This window comes from Buteo buteo, chromosome 23 (genome assembly GCF_964188355.1).
Source record: "Buteo buteo chromosome 23, bButBut1.hap1.1, whole genome shotgun sequence".
NCBI classification, from domain to species: Eukaryota; Metazoa; Chordata; class Aves; order Accipitriformes; family Accipitridae; genus Buteo; species Buteo buteo.
Genome location: NC_134193.1, coordinates 1369963 through 1393443, shown reverse-complemented (window position 1 = coordinate 1393443; position 23481 = coordinate 1369963). Strand labels below are relative to the sequence as shown.

The 23481-nt window shown below is 41.7% G+C and overlaps 1 protein-coding gene across 5 annotated transcripts in view; it reads left to right on the top strand.

Moving 5' to 3' along the window:
* Positions 1-23032, top strand: part of RAP1A (RAP1A, member of RAS oncogene family) — a 42277-nt gene extending 19245 nt beyond the window's left edge. For 3 of the 5 annotated variants that reach the window (XM_075055784.1, XM_075055785.1, XM_075055786.1), the window contains 8 exons: positions 659-728; positions 4734-4817; positions 8521-8589; positions 10138-10194; positions 11593-11733; positions 16759-16902; positions 20076-20191; positions 22311-23032. In XM_075055784.1, the coding sequence (XP_074911885.1) occupies positions 4761-4817; positions 8521-8589; positions 10138-10194; positions 11593-11733; positions 16759-16902; positions 20076-20162 (555 nt within the window). In that variant the 5' untranslated portion in view covers positions 659-728; positions 4734-4760 and the 3' untranslated portion in view covers positions 20163-20191; positions 22311-23032. The remainder of the gene's footprint in view (positions 1-658; positions 729-4733; positions 4818-8520; positions 8590-10137; positions 10195-11592; positions 11734-16758; positions 16903-20075; positions 20192-22310) is intronic. The other 2 variants (XM_075055789.1, XM_075055787.1) reach the window with 1 other exon arrangement.
* The last annotated feature ends 449 nt before the right edge of the window (positions 23033-23481 follow it).

Below are 23481 nucleotides of genomic sequence, written 5' to 3'. Positions count from 1 at the left end.
GGGGCCGGAGGTGTAGGAGCGTTTTGGCTTCATAGCTCAGCTGCATCTGGCCCAGCCCACCCCAGGCAGAGCGGTGGATATGCTGTGGGTCTTGGAAAATGAGACTCGTCAGCCATGATTACTCTCTTTTCAGACTGAAGCTTTGTCACTGAACGTGAGATTGGATGGCTGAGCTGACGCTGCTCCAGGAGCTGCATAGCACAGGGACAAGTTTTACTTCTGGCTTCAAAAGTCAGTGCAGTCCTGTATGAAACAGAAATGCAAAGTTTACAGTTGTGAACTTCCTTTTTCACTTTTTAACCTGAAAAAGTTCAATTTCCTGTTGACTTCCTATGGTTTACCTTAACTGCAAATCCAGTTGGTAAAGTGGTTTTTAATGACATAATCAAGTAGAAATTGTGTTTTGCTGTTGGATTCCACCCGGCCCCCCGAAATGCTTTCACTGTCCTAGAGGCAAGTTTAAATTGTGCTGGAGTTCTTGTTTTTAAGTTAATTTGATGCAAGTATTCAGAAGTTGCGTAGAGCTCCATTGATAAAGCAAAGAGCAAGTTTTGTAACAGGCATGTTTTGGTTTGAAACCATGAAGAGAAGATTTGATGCTTGCATATACTGTCATTTGAAAAATAATTAATTCTGGTTTGTTTTTTTTTTTTTTCAGTCCCTTATAGGGAGCCTAGAAAAACCTTCAGTAGGGCTGCTAACACTGATGAGAGATCTTTTATGCCAAGGTATGAGTTTTTTTAATGTTCTCAATATATTTCAAATAAAATTGCTAACTGTGAAAATGTTGGCAGTTGGGGAAATTTAAGAATTGATGAGTGTATAATGCATTGTTTAAAATATAAAGTTGCCTGAATCTTGTTTCCTGTAGCGGGGAAAAGAAACCCTGAAGTTTTGTGTTCTGTCTTTTCTGATGTCCTCTGCTATTGTACAAAATAAAAATCTATGACTACAGTCCACAGTTTTTCATTTAAGGCTGAGTCAAGAATGTGTCTGCTTTGATTTTTAAGTCTTTTGTTATCGTCCTACTTAATGGAGATTGTGTCATCAGTTACGGCCAACGTTCCATCAAGTTATGCAAAACCATCAGACCACATGCTCTTACCACTGTCTTCCTCACACTGAGCAGCATATCTGCACCTCCTGTTACTCATAGCTCCATCAGTGTTTGGAGAAGGAAGGAGGAACTAATAAATACAAACTGCCTTCTTCAGATGTATAAATTTGTACTTAGGCATTTGCATTTCACAGGGTGCATGTCACATTTCAGGTTCGTGTGAAGTTCTTGCACCCACTCTCTTTCAGTGCTGTGTTCGCTTATCTTCTTTGTTTATGCTTCTTTCTCCCCGTCACCTGAATTATAAACTTCTTGATGAGCTGGTGAAACTTTTTAACTGGAGTGGCTAATTTTTGCATCAGATTTATCTCCTGAAGGGCCTCAGCTGTTCTCCCCACGCCACCCTCCCGGCAGCCTCTGCCTGGCTGCTTCTGCTGGTTGAGAAATACCCTGAAAGTTTTGCTGCTTTGTACCCTGATTCAGCCACTCGCTTGCAACAGGGCGAAAGATGATTCATGCCGTTAAGAGAGTGCGTGAGTGCTTGGCTGAATAAAGCAGGTGAGCGGGCACTGGAAGCTGTGTTTCAGATTACAGCTTCATTTGCATTTGCGTCCATCTGCCGGTCCTTCTCAGAGATCCTTCTGCCACCCTGGCTGCGCTGCCTTTCATTTTTGTATATTAAAACAAACATCCTGCATCTCTTCTTTACCTCTCCATCTGTTCACAGGGTGTGGCCCTATACTCTTTCTTGAGGAAGGAGCTGGGCATCCTGGGGCTGATGCTGTGAATAGCTGAATATCCGTTTCTGTCACTTGCCAGGCAGCGTTGGTGGCCGTAGCAGCAGAAAAGAGATGCTCCTCTTAAAGAATAAAGAAAAGAAGAGGTTAATCCTGAGGTGTCAGGTGTTTTGCAGTGCAGAAGCAGAGTTTGTTCATTATAGATGAAATCTGAACCCTACCAATTTATTACTCTGAATTTAAAGTGGCTGTACAGGTGCTGGGTAGGTTGGAGAGTCTGATACAGCGGGGATGAGAAAGCCTGCTGCTCAGGGCAGTGATGGGTTGGTATGAAACGTGCTCCGTGCCCCACAGTAGTTCTGCCGTAGCTAGGTGGCTGTGTGTGTATGGGAAAAGGGAGCACGAGCAAGGAGGCATGCTCAGCTTTTGCTTTATCTTTTTGCACCACAGCATCCAGAACTAATGAGACTGGTTTCACAACATTTACGACAACACTAAAATTGGGTTTTTTACACTCCTTAGTGATCATATTCTTTTCTTGACTCGAACGAAACACTTAATGCCTGTAATTTCATTCCATTTTGAAACGTAGCCATTGCTTCACAGCATGCAACTTCACTACATAGAGCTCTGGGTGGAAATGAATGCTACTGTGTCTAACTGTATTTAGGTGGGCATAAACAGTTGCCAAATGAAAAGTTGGCTAGGATGCAGCATAGTAATTTCTTGAGCACTCTATTCATGTTGCATAAACAGATAACATTAACATCCTTGTGAAAGAGCTACAAGATAATTAAGGCATGTGGGGTTTTACAGTAATAAGGCTCATGCATTTCAGGATCTTGGTTTCCTGTTGCACCTGAAAAAAAAAATCAGCAAATACTGTAGAGAAGAAATGAGAAGTAAGTCTTGTACTGCTCCCAGCTGAAACTTTCCCACAAGTATTTTTACTATAAATAAGAAGTGAAAGAGTTCACAGCTAAATTTAACCCTTAGCTTGATTGCTTTCCGGGTTTTCTTAGGTTGAACAGACTGTGGAACTGTAGGAAGATAAAACTGGATCAATAAGTTCCATTTATACTTTATGAAAAATGCATCACCTTTTAATTTCTAAGGATTATCAAGGGGAAAACCATTGCTAATTGGAATTCCCCTCTCCTTCCTATCCAAAATCATGATTTTTGAAAGAAAGGAAGTGAATGTTACTTCGTGGGGAAATTTTCAAGCAGAAGAGCTTACAGCTGCCAGAATTTTAACCAAAAATGTTGTCAATGTACTAGAGTGCATAGACATTGCTTGTTCTGCTTTTAGATACTCAAAGTTACCGTTCTGGAAAATCCCTTTCAGTTTGACTTAATTTCACAATTTCTATGGAGTTAAGCAACTGCAGCTCATGTAGACTTCAAGAGTTGAAGAAAAACCACCCCAAGGTGCTTAAAACTATGGGCTGCTGCTGATAGCTTCAGCTTTATTCCCTCTGTAAGGCTTGGCTGAGGGAAGGGAGCTTGGCTACATGACTGCAGAGAGCTTCAGTGCGTACAGGCGAGCCCTGTATTTCTGTTCTTCTGACTTAAAAATTAGCTTAAAGTTGTGCTAAACCAACTGCGGAATTTGTATGCCTCTCTCCAGCTGCATGCAGGATTTTTAAATTTTTGTTTAAAGCTGTACTTGTGTCACGTTTAGCCCATAAAACATACTGTGGTTGAGGGCTGAGGGTTAAAAGTAGGATGTTTGGGCAGGGTGTCCAGCTGCCAGTCCTGATGCAGCTCCGGTGGGGGCTGGCTATGGGTGTGCGGCAGCACGTGGGTTTCCTCTTGACTCTCTGTTTTACAGCTTTCCCTTGGGAGTTTAAATGATAGAAAAAAACCTGTCCTGATTTAATGATTATATAAACTTGAGACACAGATTGTCAGGGAGTTGTCCACAGTTGCAAAGCTAAAAATACGATCCCTGTTCTTTGCAGGCTGTTGTTAACGGTAGTCGACAAGGTGATACATTTCTCTATCAAACTACTTGGAATACATTTTTATTTTTTAAGCAATCCTTAAACTGTAGCCAGTGAACCCATAAATCCTGCGGCAGCATTAGTTTGAAATGCCTTTGAGAAACGCAGCTTGCCCAGCCCTATAGCACTTGTGTTTCTGAAGCCTTACTTGGGAAGAAAGTGCTATCTTGCTGGGGGAAGAGGGGGAAGATAATTAGCTGCTGAGGTCATTGTTTGCTTGAGCACTGTTGATAGGGACAGCCCAGCCTGGCTTATAACGTAAACATAGTGTAAAATGTTTATCACCAGCTTTGTCATTTGCCTTATTTGTCAGGGATTCTCGATGAGAATGAGAAGTTTTCTGGTGCTGCTTAGTGAGTGGAGGGAGTTGCAAGATTTCCATAAAAAGGCAGAGTCCTTGCTTGGGCAAGCAGAGAGGTTCTGCCTTGGCAGCTGTAAGTTAGGCCTGACCTTTTCCAGAGGGAAAATACTGACCTAAATCCTTCCCTGCTGGGGGTGGGTGGGAGAAGTAAACCTCTCTACTTGCATCTTTCTAATCTAATTTTCTTGTCAGGTGCTCATTGTTTTACGCTATAAACCACGGAGAATGCAGAGGACAGGCAGCGAGAGCCTGTGCTGCCCAGTGCAGCTGGGAGCGGGCGCCTGTGGCTGCGCCGTGTTTGTACCATGGTGTATTATTCATCCTCTTCCTCTCTGAGCACCGGCAGACTAATAGGTCTGGCTTTGGGCATCTCGTATAAACTGGGGCTGTTGGAGCAGCCATCTAAATCTGAGTGCCCAGGTGGAAAAATAAAAACCGTAGCTGTTACCAAAGAGATTTTTGTTCTCAGGAGTATTTGGAGAAGGGGAGTGTGTTGCTACTTTCAGAAGACAGTGTCATAAATTTGTATGTGCAGGTATGCTTTTAACTGTTGGCTTTTTTCCTGCTTTCCAGATCGTCGCTATTTGAACAGACCACACCATGCGTGAATACAAGCTAGTGGTCCTTGGTTCAGGAGGTGTGGGGAAGTCCGCTTTGGTGAGTTTCGGGAAGCAGTTCTGAAACTGATACACAAACTTCAAAGCTGGCCTATCTTATTGCAGACGATGCTCATTAAGTGCAGTGGGATGTTTGTATTACTTTTAACATGCATAGTGACTTCCACATAGCCACTGTTACACTGCTGAAATATCTGTGAATTTGTGTCATGGTTTTGGATAAGCAACAGGCGATTAATCGCTGTTATAATAGCATTTTATTTCTGCTTGGCACGTGGGTGTAGTATTGTAAATGACTGAATGTCTGTATCTAAGTATTAAAAGTCTAACCTACACTGGAACAGTGCATGAAGTCTTGCCTTGCACGGCAGTGAATCAGTGATGGTTGCAGCTTTGCATGCCTTGAAGGCTGTGTGTCTTCCATCCTGGATAGAACCCAAATGAGCAGCCTGGACTGGAAACACAGGACAGAACGAGAAGTCACCTCCAGCGTATGCACTGCAGAGGGATAAGCAGACTGATGACACTTTGCACTCCTTAAGTACTTGTGTTGTTTCTAATAAGAGGTTTACATAGCAGAGTTGATAGTAAAGCATTTTAAGAGAGATTTCTGTCACCTATTTATCACAAATCAGTCAAGCAGCTCACTCCAACAAGAAAGGCAAAGAACTGGTCAAGTGTAAAGTTATCTAAAACAAGGAACTACACAGTGTACCTTTTCACAGAAGATGATAATAGCTGACCACCCGTTCATGTCGTAGACGCTGCTTCTTGTGCTGTTGTTTATTCTGCTGAAATGGGCTGCTAATAATCTTGGTAAATCACCTGCAGAATCCAGATGAACAGGAGGAAACATTATTCAATTATGCATCAAATCTGATGTATTCTTTCAGAGATCCCATCCTAACCTTTACAAGATGTAGGTGTCAGATTTCTTTGATGCAGTCTGTTCTTCCACAGCAACTTAAGCAATCTGTATTACTTTTTCCACCAGCATCCCCTTGATTATCTTCCTTTTGTTACATAACATTGAAAGACCACTAGGTAAAATAGGGCACTTATTAATACGCTGTACATAAAAATTACTCAGTGTCTGACATGCTTGAATTTCCTTGTTTGTAATGTGAAGTCTGAGTCAGCATCCATCACTGGCCTTTTTAAAAGCCGAAATGCAAATACCTAGTCAGGTAAACAAAAGTTAAATTCTTTTTGACAGTCTAGGTGCTAAGTAAGCTTATATTGTAATTCATATGCAACATTGATCCATTATGCTTATAACAGGACACAATAATTGCCAATTAGCAGCTAAGAGTGAATAATATTTAGCTTTCAAGATGACTCTACTTGTTTACAAGCATTAGCAAGGAGAGGTTACAAGGTGGGATTTAAAATAATGTGGAGGTCACTTTAAAATGTCTTTCTTTGAACTGTATAAACTAAACTGTCTAACAAAGAGGCTGGTGTTTGTTTTCAGTTCTGTGTTTTTACAGTCTTGAGTGTCGATTACAATATGGTGTTGTTTCACTGCAAATCCTCCTTATTGTTTTAACTCTTCTGTGCCAATATGATGCCGATTGTGCCTTGTGGTAACAATGACTGGATAGCAGAAAAACCGTCACAGTTATTAAGGCACAGTTACTTTGCAACTTCTTCATTTTCTGTACAGTAGTTTTCTCCCCATTTCTAATGAGGGCAAAAATCTTCTGGAGTGTCAGTGGGTAGGCAGTGTTATGAAGAGCATCCAGTTGTGGATAGTCCTATATAAACTGGAAACCAAAGTTGGGATGCACAACCCTCAAACCAAGGGGAAGTTATAAAAGTCTTAGATCCACACATAACCTGAAAACAACCTCAGATTTGTATCTTCTCCTTTGGCCTCTCTTTCCTCCTATAGTCAATAAAAGTACAGTACATCAGAGATTAAGAATATTACATAGTAAGATAGGTTATGAATGAAGTTGAATATAATCATAATTATGATTGTGTGTAACTGGTGTCTGTGTGAACACACAAGCACCAGCTGAAATAACAAAAGTTAGAACAGTGATTTATTAGAAATAAAACAATTTGAGAAGAGAATACATGGGTTCAGTTAATTTTCTTTCAGAGCAGTACTGTATTTGCAGATATAAAATAAGACTGTGAGTGTTATAGTAGAAAGATGAAATGTTGTGAGTGGTTTGTCAGATTCTCACGCTGAAGGCTGGTTCACAAACACAGTTCCTAGAATAGAGCAGTACAGATGTGACCGACTTCAGTGCTCAAATGCTAGCCTCCTAGCAAATAGCAGCCTTCTTTGGACCCTCTTTGGTTAGCAGCTGTGCTGAGAATGCTAAAATGTAATCAGTAACCTACAATTCTTATTGTTGGTTTCCATTGCTGGTATAACACTGTAATCCATGTTAATAGTGGTATCTTATAATGATTTTGCTGAGATCTGTTTTCTGAAAGGAAGACTGGGACAACTATTCAGTGTGACAAAATATTGGAGAAGCGAAGACTTTGATTGTTAAGAGTGTAAAATAGGTTTATTTAGTGATACCGGATTATTTTTAAATGAGGTAGTACTGGAAATCTTTTCTTCTTATGTTAAAAGAAAACAAACCATGAGGAACTGCTCAGTTTCCAGCATACAGTGAGATGTTCTGCATGTGTCTGGCTTATGCCACTCTCTGAAAGCTTGCAAGTACTTGTGTGACAAATGTGAACCCTCTTGCAGAAAAATCTCAGCCTTCTGTCCAGATAAAGTATAGCTTCTCAAAACAGGTAGCGATTTTGCAGAATTTGTATTAAAAAAATTGTGGCAAGTTCAGTTGGCAAAAGATAGATAGTTGGTATGTGTGTTCATTTTTAAAAAGACAAAATTAAGTCCTGGGGTCTTGGTGCTTAGTTTTACAAACAAACACCACCTTGTTTTACAAACATCAACCAAACCTCCAGACACTCCTGTGCTGCATTACTACATTATTGCAGATTATTGTAGGTAAAAGCATGGGGACGTGGGGCAAAAAGGAAAAGCAAGCTTTGCCTTGCAGAGGACAAGTAAAGCTGCGGACTCACAGGAGCCAAAGCACACCATGTACAGAACTGAGATGTCCAGAGATGGGCCACATCCGAATGACAACTTGATGGGAAATGTTTAGAGTAGATTTGCTTTGAATAATTATATAGGGGAAGAAAGACTTGCTCTTCGAAATGAATGATGTCTCCTTCTTTAATGGTTAAATACAAATGGAGTATCTGGAGACACTCCAGATTTAACTTGCTGCTCTGAAACATGTCTGTGCTCTGGGCATGTAATCCAGAGTAGCTCCACTACTCTTAATACGATTTGAATTGAAACGTGGATTTTCCACAGTGTACTCTTCCACAGCGTACAGACTGCCAGTTCTTCTGATTACATTTCAAGTCTTCCATATTTGGTGATTTTTATTCTTCTAAAGTCACAGGCATTTTTGAGGATATCACCTTTTATGAAAAAAGCAAGCAAGCAAACAGTTTACATTTCAAAACAGTTTTGAAACCATGCTTGAATAAAGTGATTCTTAATACAACAGAAAGTACACAAATTTTATTTTGAAGAATTGAAATTTATATGTCTTTTTCTCTGCTCCTCACTATTGAATTTTAACAGCAGCGTTGAGTAGTTTTTGTTTTGTTACTTTTTCATAAAGTGCTTCTTGGTAAATGTTACTGGTCATGTTCAGTTCACTTTATTTTTTTCTTCTTTTCTTTCTCCCCAGACTGTACAGTTTGTTCAGGGAATTTTTGTTGAAAAATATGACCCAACAATAGAAGATTCATACAGAAAGGTAAAATAACATCATTTTTATTTCTTTCAAGTCTCAAAGAGCTTGCTTCTTTTTAATAGTGCAACAAAAGCTTACGGGAGTGAGAAAGGGTCTTTTCTGAGAAAATGTTACGGCTGCATAAAACCACAGCAGGAAAGCAATGCATAGAAAAGCATCAGTCTTGGAAATGGTTTCCTTTGGCTTTACAGAGTACTTTATTAGCTTAGGGCCTCTGAGTGCAATCAGACAAATTGTATCAGCTACTATAAAGCTGAATTATCAGGGAATGACAAATTTTGCTGTTAATTGGACAGCTCCCTAACTTAGTTCTATTGAACAGGAAGATTAAACCTCTTTTACTCCATATAGCCAAGAGCTTTCACTCTGTCTCCGATGACTCAAGTTGAGGCAGTTTGAGGCTCCAGCTCTCCACTGTTTGCCTGTTTCTTCGTTAGAGGTTACTACACCTGCCCAGAGATCAGTCTGGTGTATTTTCCTGAACCATCACGAATTTCCAGTGGTACTGGGATATGAGCTGAGGTGGTTGGCAGATGAGTGTACTGCTTGTCCTCCTGCCAGTGCTTCTGATTGATGCCTGGGGATGGGAACAGCTCAACCAAACTGGGGTCAGACTGTTACTCAGATCTGTTTGCTGTAATTTGACATGTAATTATTACTTCAAAACATAAAGATATCAATATTTGCTATCTGTAGAAGTTGTTACAGAGGTTTTATACACCATTCACCACAGCAGGTTATATTACTGTAGCAGAGCAATTGCCTTTTGTTGTCGTCTTTTAGGAATGGCTGTTTTGCCATTTAGTTCAAATGCATTCTGCTTGGTTTGAAGGCATATAAAATTCTTTACGGCCATTTTGGATGCAGGCTTGTAATTGCTGAGCAAAAGTCCTTGTCAGTATCCCTGATGCTGTCATGTTATGTAATTCTATCAACAGAGCTGCTTTCTTCACTCAACTGCTGTCAAGTAACCCATTGTTTTACAGATTAGCATAAATGTTACCATAATTAAAGGCACCAAAACACAAACCAAAAAGTATAAGCATTTGTGCCTGTGATAATTAAATGTAAATTGTGGTATGAGTTCTGCTGTGAAATTTATTTGACTTGCCTGGAATTTCCCTCTGAGACATTTCTCAGTGAGTGGAAGACTTGCTAAGCCTAACTGTGAGGATCACTAGATATTTTGCTTTTTCTTTTCTTCCTTACTCCCTTCTCCCCCAGTGGCAATGAAAAATTGAAGTTTAAGGTCCTTTGATTTGTAAGAGTGGATTTTTCTCTCACTTAAGTTGAGATGTTTACAAGCTGCTCATTTAAGCCTTTATAATCAACAGAGTCCTGGAGCATAAGTGAGCTGACCCAAATGCCTGGCTTGGGGCGTAATTAATCCTCTAATAGCGGTGCCTCTCCTAGCATAGGGAAGTGCAGGTGGCTGGCTTGCTTGTAGAGGTCTTTGTGGCAGAAGTAAAAATTAAGCTGAGATTCCTCTTGCCTGTCCCATTTCAGACATTTTAGTTCTAACTGCGTTTGTGTCTTCCCTTTTTTCCCCAGCAAGTGGAAGTAGACTGTCAACAGTGTATGCTTGAAATCCTCGATACAGCAGGGACAGTAAGTATAATTTCTTTTTCTGATTGGTATGGAGTTTCTTTGTTAAGAATGAGATGAGATGTTAAGAATAGAACTTACACTGGTATAATAATCCTGCCCGAGCAAAAACAATAGATCAGCTGCAATAATTTCAACTGAATGATTTTGTTAAATAACCCAAAACCCAGTCTGGTGAATGAGCCTTCTGCAGCCCTGCCAGCAGCATTGTGAACCCGTTCCCCAGCTGGTGCCCCAGTGCTGGGACGCAAAGGTTAGTGCATCCTGTGCCACTCACCTCTTCTCTGCCATCCACCGTCTCGCTATCAGCGTACTGATACGGGTATGTTAATTTTGCAAGTGGCCAGAATACACAGACACGGATTGAAGCCACTTCCAGGCAATGCATAGGGATTGTCTCCCAGCATGTCACATCAGCCTACGTGGAGAGGATTTAATCAGTAAAGATTTTGTACCTGTCAAGGCATACTCTTCTACCCGGGTGGCACCTGCCTGGTGCTGCCTTGTGCAGCTTTGGGAGGCTCATGTCATCCTTCCAGCCTGAGAGCAGCCAGGGCTGTGCAGCAACTCCCTTTGCCATGCCAAGTCCTGTCACTAAGTAAACAGACCTTGTAATGGTTGAGTGCACATCACAAGGGGAGGACATGCTTCCTAAAAGTTAGTTTTATTTAGAAAGCTTTGAAAATTATCAACAGCAGTGTGAAGGCATGGAAGCAGAAATCATTGCTGCACAGTTCTGGTAAAGCTTCCTTTCACAGGCTTGGACAAAGGCAGCTCTGATCTGGTACAGATTTTCCAGCCTGCTCTTGCATTTCATTGCATTGAACCTTTAAGCCATTTTCATGCTAGAGGTGACTACTATATAATTGCCTATGTTCAGAGGTGATCAGGCAGTGCCTTCCCACGCAGTCGTGCTTATAATAAATTGTGAGTGTGTGACACCTAGGCCTGTTTCGGTATTGTGTTAGAGGAGAAAATGAACTTCCAGTCCATATCTGTCATCTGGGGAATTGGTCTGATGACAGACTTGTGCTTAACACCATATCGGAAAATAAATGAAAGATCACTACAAAATATGTTGGCCAAATCTTAACACCTTGTATTATGGTTTGGGGCATACAACAGCCCGTCTGCAGATGTAGTTTTATTTCTGCTCTTGATGTTTTTCCTGTTTTTTTAGGAAGCCTTTTTCTCTATCAGGGAAAAAAAACCAAAGGGGAAGAGATGTGTGAATGCTTTTATTAAATTTGCATGCTTCAGTGGGTTTCTGTAAGGGGTAAAAATGTAAATGCATGCTGTGCGGTACTATATTCTTGTCTCCATTACAGTAAAAGTATTCCTATGTAAATGTTCATTAGCTGCATTCACTAGCTAATTACTTTTAAAAATACTTGATTGCAGGAGCAATTCACAGCAATGAGGGATCTCTATATGAAGAATGGTCAAGGGTTTGCACTAGTATATTCTATAACAGCACAGTCCACATTTAACGACTTACAGGACCTGCGGGAACAGATTTTACGGGTTAAGGACACTGAAGATGTAAGTAGAGTATTTTTTCTTCTCCAAATGGTTAAAATGTGTTTGTAAGTAAACATACAGGAATTCGTGAGCAGAATTTCTTTCTAAGAATATTCTTTGCTGTATAGCAAAGTTTGTGTTGAAGCAAGTTTCCTTAGCATTGTTTTTATTTTCAGTGTTGTTATTTGAGGTCCAACACCTGCAAAGGGGCATGATGAAACCAGATTTTCACATGTATGGGAAGTCTAATGGTCTTTGGAAATGGTGGGAGTTGATTGAAAACAACTTTTTTTCTCATTTAAACTCCTTTCCAGTATTTGCATTTTCTTCTTTCACTGTGCTTTAGCAGTACTTATTTACCACAAAGTTAAGGAAAAATAATAGCCAAACTTATCAAAAATGATGTCCTTTGTAAATCTGCAGCTGTCTTACAATAGAGACTAACATTGCTTTTCCCAAACGTATGAAGCGGAAATTGAAGTACAAATCCGTGACGTTTCCTGAAGGTCAGCTGTGAAGTCTCTCGAGTCCTGGAGCAGGGCGGTGTTGTACGCGGTGCCCTCTGTGCTGTTCGCATGCGTACGGGTCATAATCCAAGTCGATGAACTTGAACTGCAAATAGAAAGGACGTGTTCAGCTTATTGACCAAACTGTGCTTTGTAATTGAAGTGTCATTAGTATTAATAGCCTTTTTTTGGAAGAGCACTGAATGTTCCTTTATTTTCACTTCTCTGTGTGAGAGGGCAGCGTCAGTAGGGGCTGGGGGGGTGGGATGGGAGCCTGTTCTGTTCCCTCCGCTCTGGCTCTGGGAGCTGTTCGTTAGATGAAGTAGCCCTGGGTCTTGTTTCGTGAAGCAGAGGTTCCCTTACTGTAGCTGTGCTGAGTGTCTTGGTTTGTTAGCTCTGCTCCGCTCAAATCCCTCAGAACCAGAACTTTTATAGGATTTTAGGTTATCGTATGAAAATGTGCTTATCCCTTTCTGAAGGAAAGGAGGATGTTTAAGGGTCTGTGGTGTGTCGCTCCTGTGATGCGTGCGTGTGAGCAGGAAGGGTTCAGCTTTGCACCGCGGGCGTGCGTGCCTGTCCCTGGGAATGGCAGTGGCACTCTGCAGACCGCCTTCGCAGTCCGAGGTGTTTGAACTCTCCACAGTTGTCTTTGTTCCTTCAGTCACTTGACAAAATCTGTAACCCAAAGGAGATCACGCAGTTGTATGTATTAAATCATCAAAAAGGCTCTGGAGGAGTCTTAGCTCCTGAAGCAAGGTTGTAATTTGAGTTGTTTAAATCTCTTTTTAAAATAAGGAAAAATTACCTTAAGATAGTTTGCATCCAGTCCTGTTTGACAGAAGAAAACTATTTACCATGTTTCCAGTTCAGGCCCCAGCTCCTGTAACTGGAACTCCTTGGCAGGCTTTTAATTTCTAAACGTGTGATGTAGGTGAGGTTGGTGGTGGCTTTCGCCACGGTAGCCATGTGGCTGGTGGAGACACGTGGGAACTCTCTGTGTAGGCTTCCTCCAAAAGAAGCTGAAAGTAATTTTTTTTTTTTTCCTAACAGTTCGTAACGTATTCGAGGGTTTGCCCTGAGGAGTGTGAAAAAGATTGCCTATTTTATTCCACTGACAGCTTAAAAGTAGCCGCTGCCTTTAATGTCGATTGCTTTGGGGTTGCGTCGGCTGCGTTCTGCCCCCCAGCAGAGCTGTGGAAGCAGCAGCAGCCTCGGGCTCCCAGCCCTCGTCTCCTTGCAGCGCTCCTGCGGCTGGGGGGGAGCGGGGCTGGTCGGCAAACCGGGCTGGGACAGGTATTTGGGCCAAATCCTAGGTAAGCCGTGTGCATTGTATTTAAATAGCCATTCAGGAAAATGCAGTTTGAGCAATGAGCGGAGAGGGCTGGGACGAGCGCAGCCCCGTGGCTCGGCTGTTCTGGGGCTGGGGGCAACCTCTCACGGCTGCTGCTTTCTCTTGAATCTTCGTTGTCCCGTATCCTGATTACCTTGTTTTGAATGGCTTTGGTCCCTTCCTTGGTTTAACAAGCTGAACTTCTATTTATGCAAAACTGATTTTCCTTTAGGTAGGGATTATGCTTGCATAAATCCCCTTTATTAGCCTCTTGGGCAGAGCCCAGCGCTTCGCTCAGCTGCACTCGCTGGAGGGGAATTTGCACCGTAAGCTGGTCAAGTTCATCGGACAATAGAGACTGTTGCTTTCTGTTTTACTTCAGTGGTTTGATTTAATTATTAAAATGCATTTATTTATTTTGTGTTAGGGGGACGTTACTTGTTGAATCTGAGCTTGAGAACCTTTTGAACATTTAAGCCATGTTCTGCTGAGTTAGGAAAATGCACTCCTTCCTGTATTTAGTTTCAGAATGTGTCTTTTAAAATCCCAATGCTTAAACCATTAAATTCTGTATGTCTAACAAAGTTTAAATTCCAGTCTTCTGCATGAAATAGTAATTGATCAAAAGCTAGTTGTTCATCACGCTCCGTTTTTGGCTCTATGATAAACAATCGCTACCTTTTGAAATAACCTTGTACAGAGTTTCATGTCTTTCAAACCTGCACTGTTTACCCATCTAAGTATCACTTTTTTTTCCCTGTTATTTCACATCTTAATATACTTTATTTTTTTGCTGAACATGTCCGAGACACATTTTCATGTTTTGGTATGAGAAGATTTCTCTTAACTACCTAGAAAACTGTAAACAATGGGATTAAGCTAATAAAGTTGTAAATATCCTGTTGGTCTCTGAAAGGAAGTAAGCTTTTTCAGATTTGCCTCATGAAGTACTGTGACTTCAGGTTTCTGATGTAATAAGTAAAACTTACTTCTCAAAAATAGAAATGTGATCCTTTTCTAATCAGTATGGCTGTGAGTTTTAAATACAAAAATGAATCCTGAGTGTAGTTGAATTGGGAAGAGACTACAAATATTAGCATTGAAGTAGATTAAAAACATACAGTGTGTTGTAAATTTAAAAAAATAAAAAAGGAAGTAGATAATGATTTATTTTTCAGCTGGAAAGTACTCATTTTCTGTTCAGAGAATTAAATGCTTCAGGAAATGGAGCGGAGTGCACACCCATTATCAGCAGTTCTTTAGGGTTTTTTTCTATTTCTACATAGCATAAGGGAAACAGGATGCTGTCGCTGTCGTGTGCATGCAGAGCACTGCAGTGCGTCCTGCAGATCTGGCTGTGGTCTCGCGTTTCAAAATCCACCTTAGCTCTGGCTGTATCATCCCCCAAGATCTACGAGATGCAGGTCGTAAAAGCAAACTTCAAAATGATATGTAAACCACAACTCTCGGGCGTAGAAAGTCCTGGACTGCATATCTGTCTCCAGACTGGCTGTGCCAATGTGCAGGCTGGAGCTGGGGAGCGGTGCAGTGCTGGGCTGGGGTTCCCGGCTGTGCGGCCCCTGGGGAAGGGTCCTGCGGGGGGGGCAGGCAGCGACTAGGTCTGCGCTGTCATCTCATCATCTTGTAGTAGGGTAATGGCACCCGAGGGTAGGTAGTTTTGGTTGTTACAGAGGTTTTTTGGGTGCTTTGGGTGGTTTTTGTTTGCTTGTTTAAGGTCTTTTCTACCTATTTGTGACATCTCGGTGGGCTACAGCTGTGGCAGAGACTGCCTGAGAAGCAGAGGAAGCCTTATGAAATTATGTATCAGGATGCTATTTCTAAGATGTCTTAGTACTATTTTTAATCTATCTTTTTGCCCAATTTCTTTCTCCTGAAAGAGTTTTAATTCAATATCTAAACATAACTGATAAGAGCAAGTCTCCTGCTGCTTATACTCACCAACGCTTACTCTTGATTCTTTCTGAGACAAATGGTTTTATAACTTAATGAGTGCAGACTGCGCTTGGCTCTCCGCACTGCACCAAGCAAATACAATCACAGCCCCGGTGAGAAACCGGTGAGCTATGGCTAAGCAGGAGACCCCGTCCTTTCTATTGCCCCTTGTGCCATTTGTGGGAGGGCTGTCCCAGGACCCTTCCGTTCTGTGCAGCCTGATGCAAACACACTGGTAATAAGCATTTACTACAGCCAGGGTCGTTTTCCTATGGTATTAAATTTCTCTGTTTTTCTGTAGGAAATGTCACAAGGAATATGGTTTCCCCAAGGCACTTTCTTCCCCATGAAGGAGCAAGAAAGTGACTCACCCAGATACTTCAGAAAGGCAATAGCTTAAGGAGAGGGGCAGATGCCCTTTCATCATTGTCTTGAACAAATGATTTGCCTGTATTTGCATCGTGGGTGTAGGATGAATCTTTTGAACATGTATCAGACGTTTGTTTTAATATTGCATGAGATTATTTATTGGAAGTGATGTGCTTTCAGGAGCTGAGCTGCTAGGTGTTCACTAATTGGAAATTTTAATTATCCTAAGCTAGTAAATACCGAGCACAGTGTTTGTGCCTTTTGTAGTGAACATCCTCTTTTCTGTGTGTATGCAAAACATGTCAGTAGTATGATACTGTACTGAGATGAGAAAGGCAGGTCTTGTGCACAGGGCTGCGGGAATACTTGGCTACATAGGACTATTCCTTTTTATTCCGTGTTCGGGGCAGTGCTTTTCAAAGGTGTTTCCATTTATTGTTGTGTGGCTTGACAACAGGTTGACAAGACAGGTCAAAGGGGCTGAAACATATGATATGTGTCTTAAAACACGTGCTATATGTTCTGTTGTCTGAAATAGGCTAAGTTGGCAGGCAGTTTAGCCTACTGTCACGTGAAAGTCCTGAAATGCATTTCAGTAGTAAATTAAGTTTTTGACTAGAATGGTGTTGGATGTAGAGACCAGAAAATAAATCTTTCCTCCGTGTGTTTAATTCTTAGTGAACCTGGGTGTCTATAGTGTGGACTTTCTTCAACGCTTTCCCACCAGGCATCTAAATTCCAGCTCTGCTGAACTTCTGATTTTTAATGTTTTTCATAGTGTCTATATTTTCCCCCCTCCTCACATGCCTTTGTAAGCCATAGCATTACAGTCCATGTTGTATGTTAACTTGCTGATGCATCTCTTGTTCTTGCTTGTCTCCTCTCCAGGTTCCCATGATTCTGGTTGGCAATAAATGTGACCTGGAGGAAGAGCGTGTAGTCGGCAAAGAACAGGGTCAAAACTTAGCACGACAGTGGTGTAACTGTGCCTTTCTAGAATCATCTGCAAAGTCTAAAATCAACGTTAATGAGGTAACTATCAACTGTTCCTTTGTCTTTCCTACTTCAGCATGAATACCACATAAAACCAGCATGCAGTCCTTCATGTATTTCTTAATCAGGAAGATTCAGGATGATTCTGAAATCTCAGCCTAAGAAAGGCTTGCAATGCAGTGTATTTAGCTACTGCTGTCTGTTTGTTTGAAGGATATCTGCTCCTTTTTTCTCTGTAAAGGGTGGGTGACTTCTCCAGGTAAGTGCTTTCTATAGCCTGTGTCAAAGGACGTGAATAGCAGAGGGTCCTGAGTAAGCCCAGTTAACTGGATGACTCTTAGCTTAGATAAACTTTATCTGGAGAGTATACTTTTTCCAGATAGCTGCTGCTGCTATTCAGAATGTGGATTATGCCCCATTGTATTACTTGTCATCTTGCATAGTGTTGGCTGCTGGTTTTGAAGTATTTGCTTTTCACATTCCTGCTACGTCTGGCTGCTCAAGCAGACATCCCATCACAGCCCTCCTCTGGTAAGCCACTAACTTACTGAGACCACGTCCAGACCTTATCTGTCTAAGCAGTTCCCCTTGTCTAAATGAGAAACACCTTTGCAATCGGTGTGCCTTTTGCTGCTGCCTGAGGTAGTGTAGTTCTGCTGAGGGGGCTCTGCTTGACATCAGGCACCAAGTTTTTATTCTCTGCTGTGAATTATCTGACTCTGACAGAGGCCAGGTTGCCAGCCACAAAAGCTAAGGTGACCCCATTGAGCATAGCCAGTTTGGTGCCAGGAGATAACTGGGACCGTTTAGGAGGCTGTGTGATAAGCAGGAGCAGTAGGATCTTGGACTGGACCCAGCGTTAATTTGGCAGCAAGTGGGACGTGCACAGCACTGCATCTACCCGGCCGAGAGGGAAGGGAGCTCCAGGCTGCGTGAATTGCAGCTTCTGTGGTTGGGATTAGGCAGGCTGTAATGCGCACTAACCTAACCTGGTAGATACAACTCACTGAGCTAGACTCCTGCCAGAAGGGATTATTGTGCGTGTCTGAGCAGTAGTAAAACTGTGACTGTTAACGAAGAAACGAGTGGCTCAGTCATCGGAACAGATCACCATTAGCCAAAGGTGCCTGAAAGCTCTCCTGAGAGCTGTGCGGGAAAGGGGATCCTCTCGTAGGCAGAACACTGAGCTGTCCTGGGGCGAATGCACGCCCATGGTTTACATACAGTCATCCTTAACGTGTGAATCCTGTGTCTCTGTATTTCCCTGTTATGTCTACTGCCTCCAGTGAGACTCAGATCATAGAGAAGAAAATTATTATCTGGAAGATTAGTTTCTGGTTTTATTGTGAACTTCATTTTCTAGTTTTCTGCCAATTTATACTGTCTGGCTAAGAAAAGCATAAAAGCTGAGGAAATCAAAGAGAAGAAACACTGTGAATCAAGCAACTTACTGTACTGGTTATTTGTTCTGCTGGCTCATGGACTGGGGAAGTGTTTGCATTATTCTGGGTTTTGTTTCTGCTTTTTTGCTACTTTTGGACTTTCTAACTTTCTTAAAACCTAGGCTAAAGGGTAATAAATTTCTACGTGCATTTGCTGAAAGTGAAACAAACCTTTCATCCAGATAATAAGCTTTTAATACAGAGTCAATCTCAGTAGCAGCGCTTCAGGTGTCTTTCTGGTGACCGGTGTGATGCTCTTGCACCACACTGACTGTTCTTAGGGATAGTGGCATTCCTGAACCCTTGTTGCAGACTTCTGTACTCACAGTCAGTACTAGCACTTAAATGATCTAACTTGAGATTTTTTTTCAGAGGGATTTTCCCCACCCCCCACCTTAGCCCTCTGAGAGGGGTCTACCTCAAAACATTCAAGGATCTTGTTTGCAAGAGCAGAGATGGTTGGTGCCTTCAGAAATTCAGACTCCTCCTGCACATCATAATCACATTCAAATCATCTTGGCTCTTGTTTATAAAAGCTTAAATACTGAAAGCTGTTTTGCATCAGCATAGAAGATGCCACTTATTAATTGGTTTCTCCTACAGCAACTTTTTCTTTGTATCTCACCTGTACACTTTTGAATGTCTTGGCTGTGTCTGTTGGAGAGTACGAACTGCCACTTTTGCCAGAGGCTGACAGTAGAAAACAGTAGCAATAAGCTTAGTAAAGGAGTAGCATAGGCAACTCAAATGCTATTATAAAATATTTTACATGAGGGATTGATAAAGCTGCCATCACATTAATTTCATTTGAAACTATTTAACTGTGCACCAGTGCTTTTTCATGTAGGTAGTAGCCAGAAAATCTTGACTTTCCAGTTGCAATTTGTTATAAACTGTTTCTTTGTCTTCTGAATTTCCTTGGAATCAACAAGAATTTGTGAGCTGTCAGCCACTCCAGGAAGGAAAAAAGTAAACAAGGACAAGGGTGGAGCTTTCTGAAGGTTTAAATATTTCTCCTCAATACTGTGACCTGGCTTCGAGCATTTTTGCAAAGCTTATTTTGCTATAAATGGGTTGAGTATTGCTGGGGAAACCACTCACAGCAAAAGTGTTCACAAGAAACTTGTCTCTGAAGCTGAAAGAGGCCCCTGTACTCATCCCCTTGTGGAAGTGTTTGAGTTCAGGGCAGATGTTTTGCTTCTACTTGCTAATTTTATTAATGAACTGAAAAGATTAGTCCAGGCAAAAAGGTGAAGCGATTAACAAGTCGAATCTGTTTGGCAAAAAGGGATGCCTTTCCCTACAGTGAGAATATGCTGCTGCTGGCGTAGCAGCGCTCTGCAGAGACACTCACCAGCCCAGGGAGCACCGGTGAGAAGGTGATCCTTAAGGATATTATGCCTGTCTTTTAAACAACCTTTTGTCATTTCCCAGTTTTCTCCCACTTTTCCAAAGCAAGGGATTTGTTGCAATTTCATTGCTGTACTCTTCTGATGCCTTTTGTCATATGCAGCCTGAGGGAGAAAGCTGCATGCTGCTGGATGTGAGTTACAGCTCCCTTGTATTCTGCACACTGATGTGAGCTCTGCACTCTCTTTTTCCATAAGCAGTTGCTTGAGAAACATGTTGAAGTAAATGTAAGCAGTTCAATTGAATTTATACGACTGCAGCCACCAGGAAGAGTATCAGCTTGCCGACCTGCCTAATTTTTGACACTTGCATAGTGTTTTTTATCACTTTGATTTTTCAGTTTGTGTTTTTCATTTTCAGATCTTTTATGACCTGGTCAGACAGATAAATAGAAAAACACCAGTGGAAAAGAAGAAGCCTAAAAAGAAATCCTGTCTGCTGCTTTAGACTCCCATCGTGCAGCAGCTCTGAGCCAGGTAAGAGGTGTCTGAATTCTACCTACAGCTCAGGTGATCAGACCGTGAGCTGCTCCCAACAGAGAGAGGACTCACTCCCCTTCTCTCCACCCATCTTCCTTCTGTCTGCTCCCAAATACAAAATTCTGCTTTTGTTGGACTTCTTTTTAAAAGTCAGTTGTACTGACTGACCTGGCAGAGAAATATCTGTTTCCCTTCCTTTCTCCTTTTGCTTGGGTTGATGAGTGCGACAGAGCAGGAACATCCTTTTTACTCTTGCAGCTTCTCTCTCCGTCTTGTGACACCGTGCTCTGAGGCGCCATGGCTTAGTTTTGCTTCCTTTTTATCCTCTGCTGAAATTTGGTTCTTGCTGCAGCTGCTGTCTCAGTCCTAGGTGCTATGGGGACAATTGCAAATTGTTTTGGGTGGGACATGGATTTCAATGGCACAGAATTAAAAAACTACCCACCAAAAAAAAACCTGCCAAAGCAAAAACGAAAACAAAAAAGGACATAGCTATAAATAATCTTCCTGTGTGTCTTGGCAGGGTACTCTGTGTGCTTGCAGCTGTTCTATCGCACTGCTGAAAGAAAACAGCATTTCTGTAGCTTCAGGTTTTGGACAGGAATATCACCTAGGCTGCCCCATGAGCTGTTAGCGTGTTAGCACAAGAGTGTGCTGCATGGCACCGTTCGGAGGCAGAGAAGGGTGCGGGGTAAGCGGCCCGTCTTGACACTAAGAAGCAGAAATAGTCAGAAAGCAAGCAGATTATCCCAGACAGTGGTTGTAGCACAAAGCATGTTCAGCCTGCGAGTGCAGCAGCCCGGCCCTGTAGGGACGAGTTGGGGAGGGATGAACTCAGCCGCAGCGCTCTGGCTGTGCCGGCTGCCTTCGTGATCTTAGGCTGCACAGGCTGTCAACTTCTGATGATTTTTGTGACCCATCAGAAGCTCTGATTCCGTTTTTTTAGTTTCATAAATAGGTGCAGTGTAGTGGGCAAAGCAACTCAAGTGCCCTTGTCCTACAGACAAACTCCTGGTGATAGAGGGATTTCAGGGATGAATTCCTGAAAACAGGTGGCTCTCTGCCTTCTGCCAGATCAGAATTTCATGCTGTAGATGGCCATTTATGTAGCCTAGGCGTGATTGAGTAGGATAAGTGGAGCTATGCAGTTAACCTGGCTTCTAATGACTTGTGCTTTATTGATTGATGAGTCTCTTATCCTGAGCTTTGAATGCCAGAAAAATAATAGCTTAGGGTTGTGGGGAAACAATGGCTTTAGGAAAAGAAATTGAAGAGTATGTCTTAAGTGGCTTTTCCTGTTCCTCAGGTGATTTATCTGAATTTAGCTAGTGTGGCGTCAGCCAGGGTGACTTCTTGGGGACGGGCTTCCCCAGCCCTGGGGAGGACGTGCTCCCCGCCAGGCTCGGGGCGGCTCTGCCCTCGCCCTCCTGCCCGGATCCCGTGCTGCAAAGCCCAGCGCCAGCAGCCGTGCAGCACTGCTAAAGGAGTTCCTGCATTCAGGCAATTACTGATGAGGCTTCTCATAACATTGACTTCTACTCATGCCCCCAAATCTATCTGCTCTAGATGGTCAGAATACTTCACGGTGTCTCCCCCATTCTTTGTAAATCTCTTCCCAATTCATTGCCTGTTGCTCCAGCTGAAACAGGGCTCGGGGAGGTCTCCAAGTCATTAGACTTTAAGAACATCTCAGAGATAGAAAAGATGAAATCCCTCTCCCATAAATTGTTCATCCACTGCTGAATTCAAAATCCACTTGAAGGCTGCCTGGCTCGTAAAGGAGATGTGCTGGAAGGGCACTATCGTTATCACAGCAGAAAGACAGGGTGGTGGCTGTCTGTCACTGCTCTGCTGCAGTCATGATAAAACAAGAACTCATTTTTTAAGAGTTTCTGAAGTCTCTTTTTCTTTCTGTACCTCCAAACTCAGAGGACAGTAGGAACAAACCCCAGTATTGCAAGAAGATAAGCTCTTCTTGCTGAAATGCTCTGTGTTTTTACAAGCCTGGGTGCGGGCAATTGCCTGGGGAAGCTTTCAGGCCTTTGTTCAAGATCATTCATCTCATGGGTAGGATGAGAAACATTCTCTCCATCATCTATTTTTTACTTTTTTCTAGATTGCAGGAATGAAGAACTGTTGCCTAAATGGAAAGTGCCAGCATTCCCGACTTCAAAACCTTATGGAAATTAATGACATATCTGAAGAAACTTCTCCTGTTTTTATATACTATGAGAAGAATTTAGATCTTAAAATGGTTTGCACACAGTCCCTGGAAAGAGAAATTGCTCTGTGTATATCTCTTGGAAATCTAAGACAATAGTACTCCTCCTTTGCAATAGCAGTTAACAGCTGTGAAAATAAATATAATTGACTCTAGTGTATGATTATACAAAGGAGCATGGATGCATTTCAAATGTTAGATATTGCTACTATAATTAAAATTTCATATTGACCCTTTTATCATAATTTCTCCCCATCAAGCACTAAAAATGTTCCACCATTATATTTTATATCTATAACTATAGATATATATTATCTGAAATTTCCCTTTGAACTCACTGCAACAAGTAACTTTTTGAGTCATTGACTTCATTTTATATTTAAAAGTTACGGAATATCATTATTTTCATTCTGCCATTATATTCTAATTAAAAATGTTTGTGCATAATGCTTTGGAAAAATGGGTCTTTTATAGGAAAAACTGGGATAACTGATTTCTATGGCTTTAAAAGCAAAAATATATAATATACTAAACCAACTCTAATATTGCTTCTTGTGTTTTACTGTCACAGATTAAATTACAGCTTTTATGAATGATTAAATTTTAGTACATTTTCATTTTGTTTCTGTGTTTTTGTTATGGTTTCCAGGCTTTGGTTTTTATCCATGTTTTGTGAATGCCTCTTCCATTCTGGTAGATCAAGTATTTTATAACAAATGCCACCAGTATGTCATTATGCTGATGAGATGTCTTCACGCACCCTCTGCTTTGGATGTATTTAATCATACCACACACTAAAGTACAGAAGGCTACTTTTAATTACTTTTGTATATTCTTTTGAATGTTTGAAGATTGTATTCTGCTGAAAATATTTCCTCTGTACAATTATTTTTATATGTACAAATTTGGTTGAATACTGTATCAAGGTCTGACTTTTACTGTGATCCTCAGTTTCACACAATTGTGTACTTTTTGGGGAGAATCCCTGTTTTGATGATGCCACCCGCTGGCCAGGAGCCCGTCATGATCCCTCACGGTCAGCATCTCGACACGAAGCTGTGGAGTT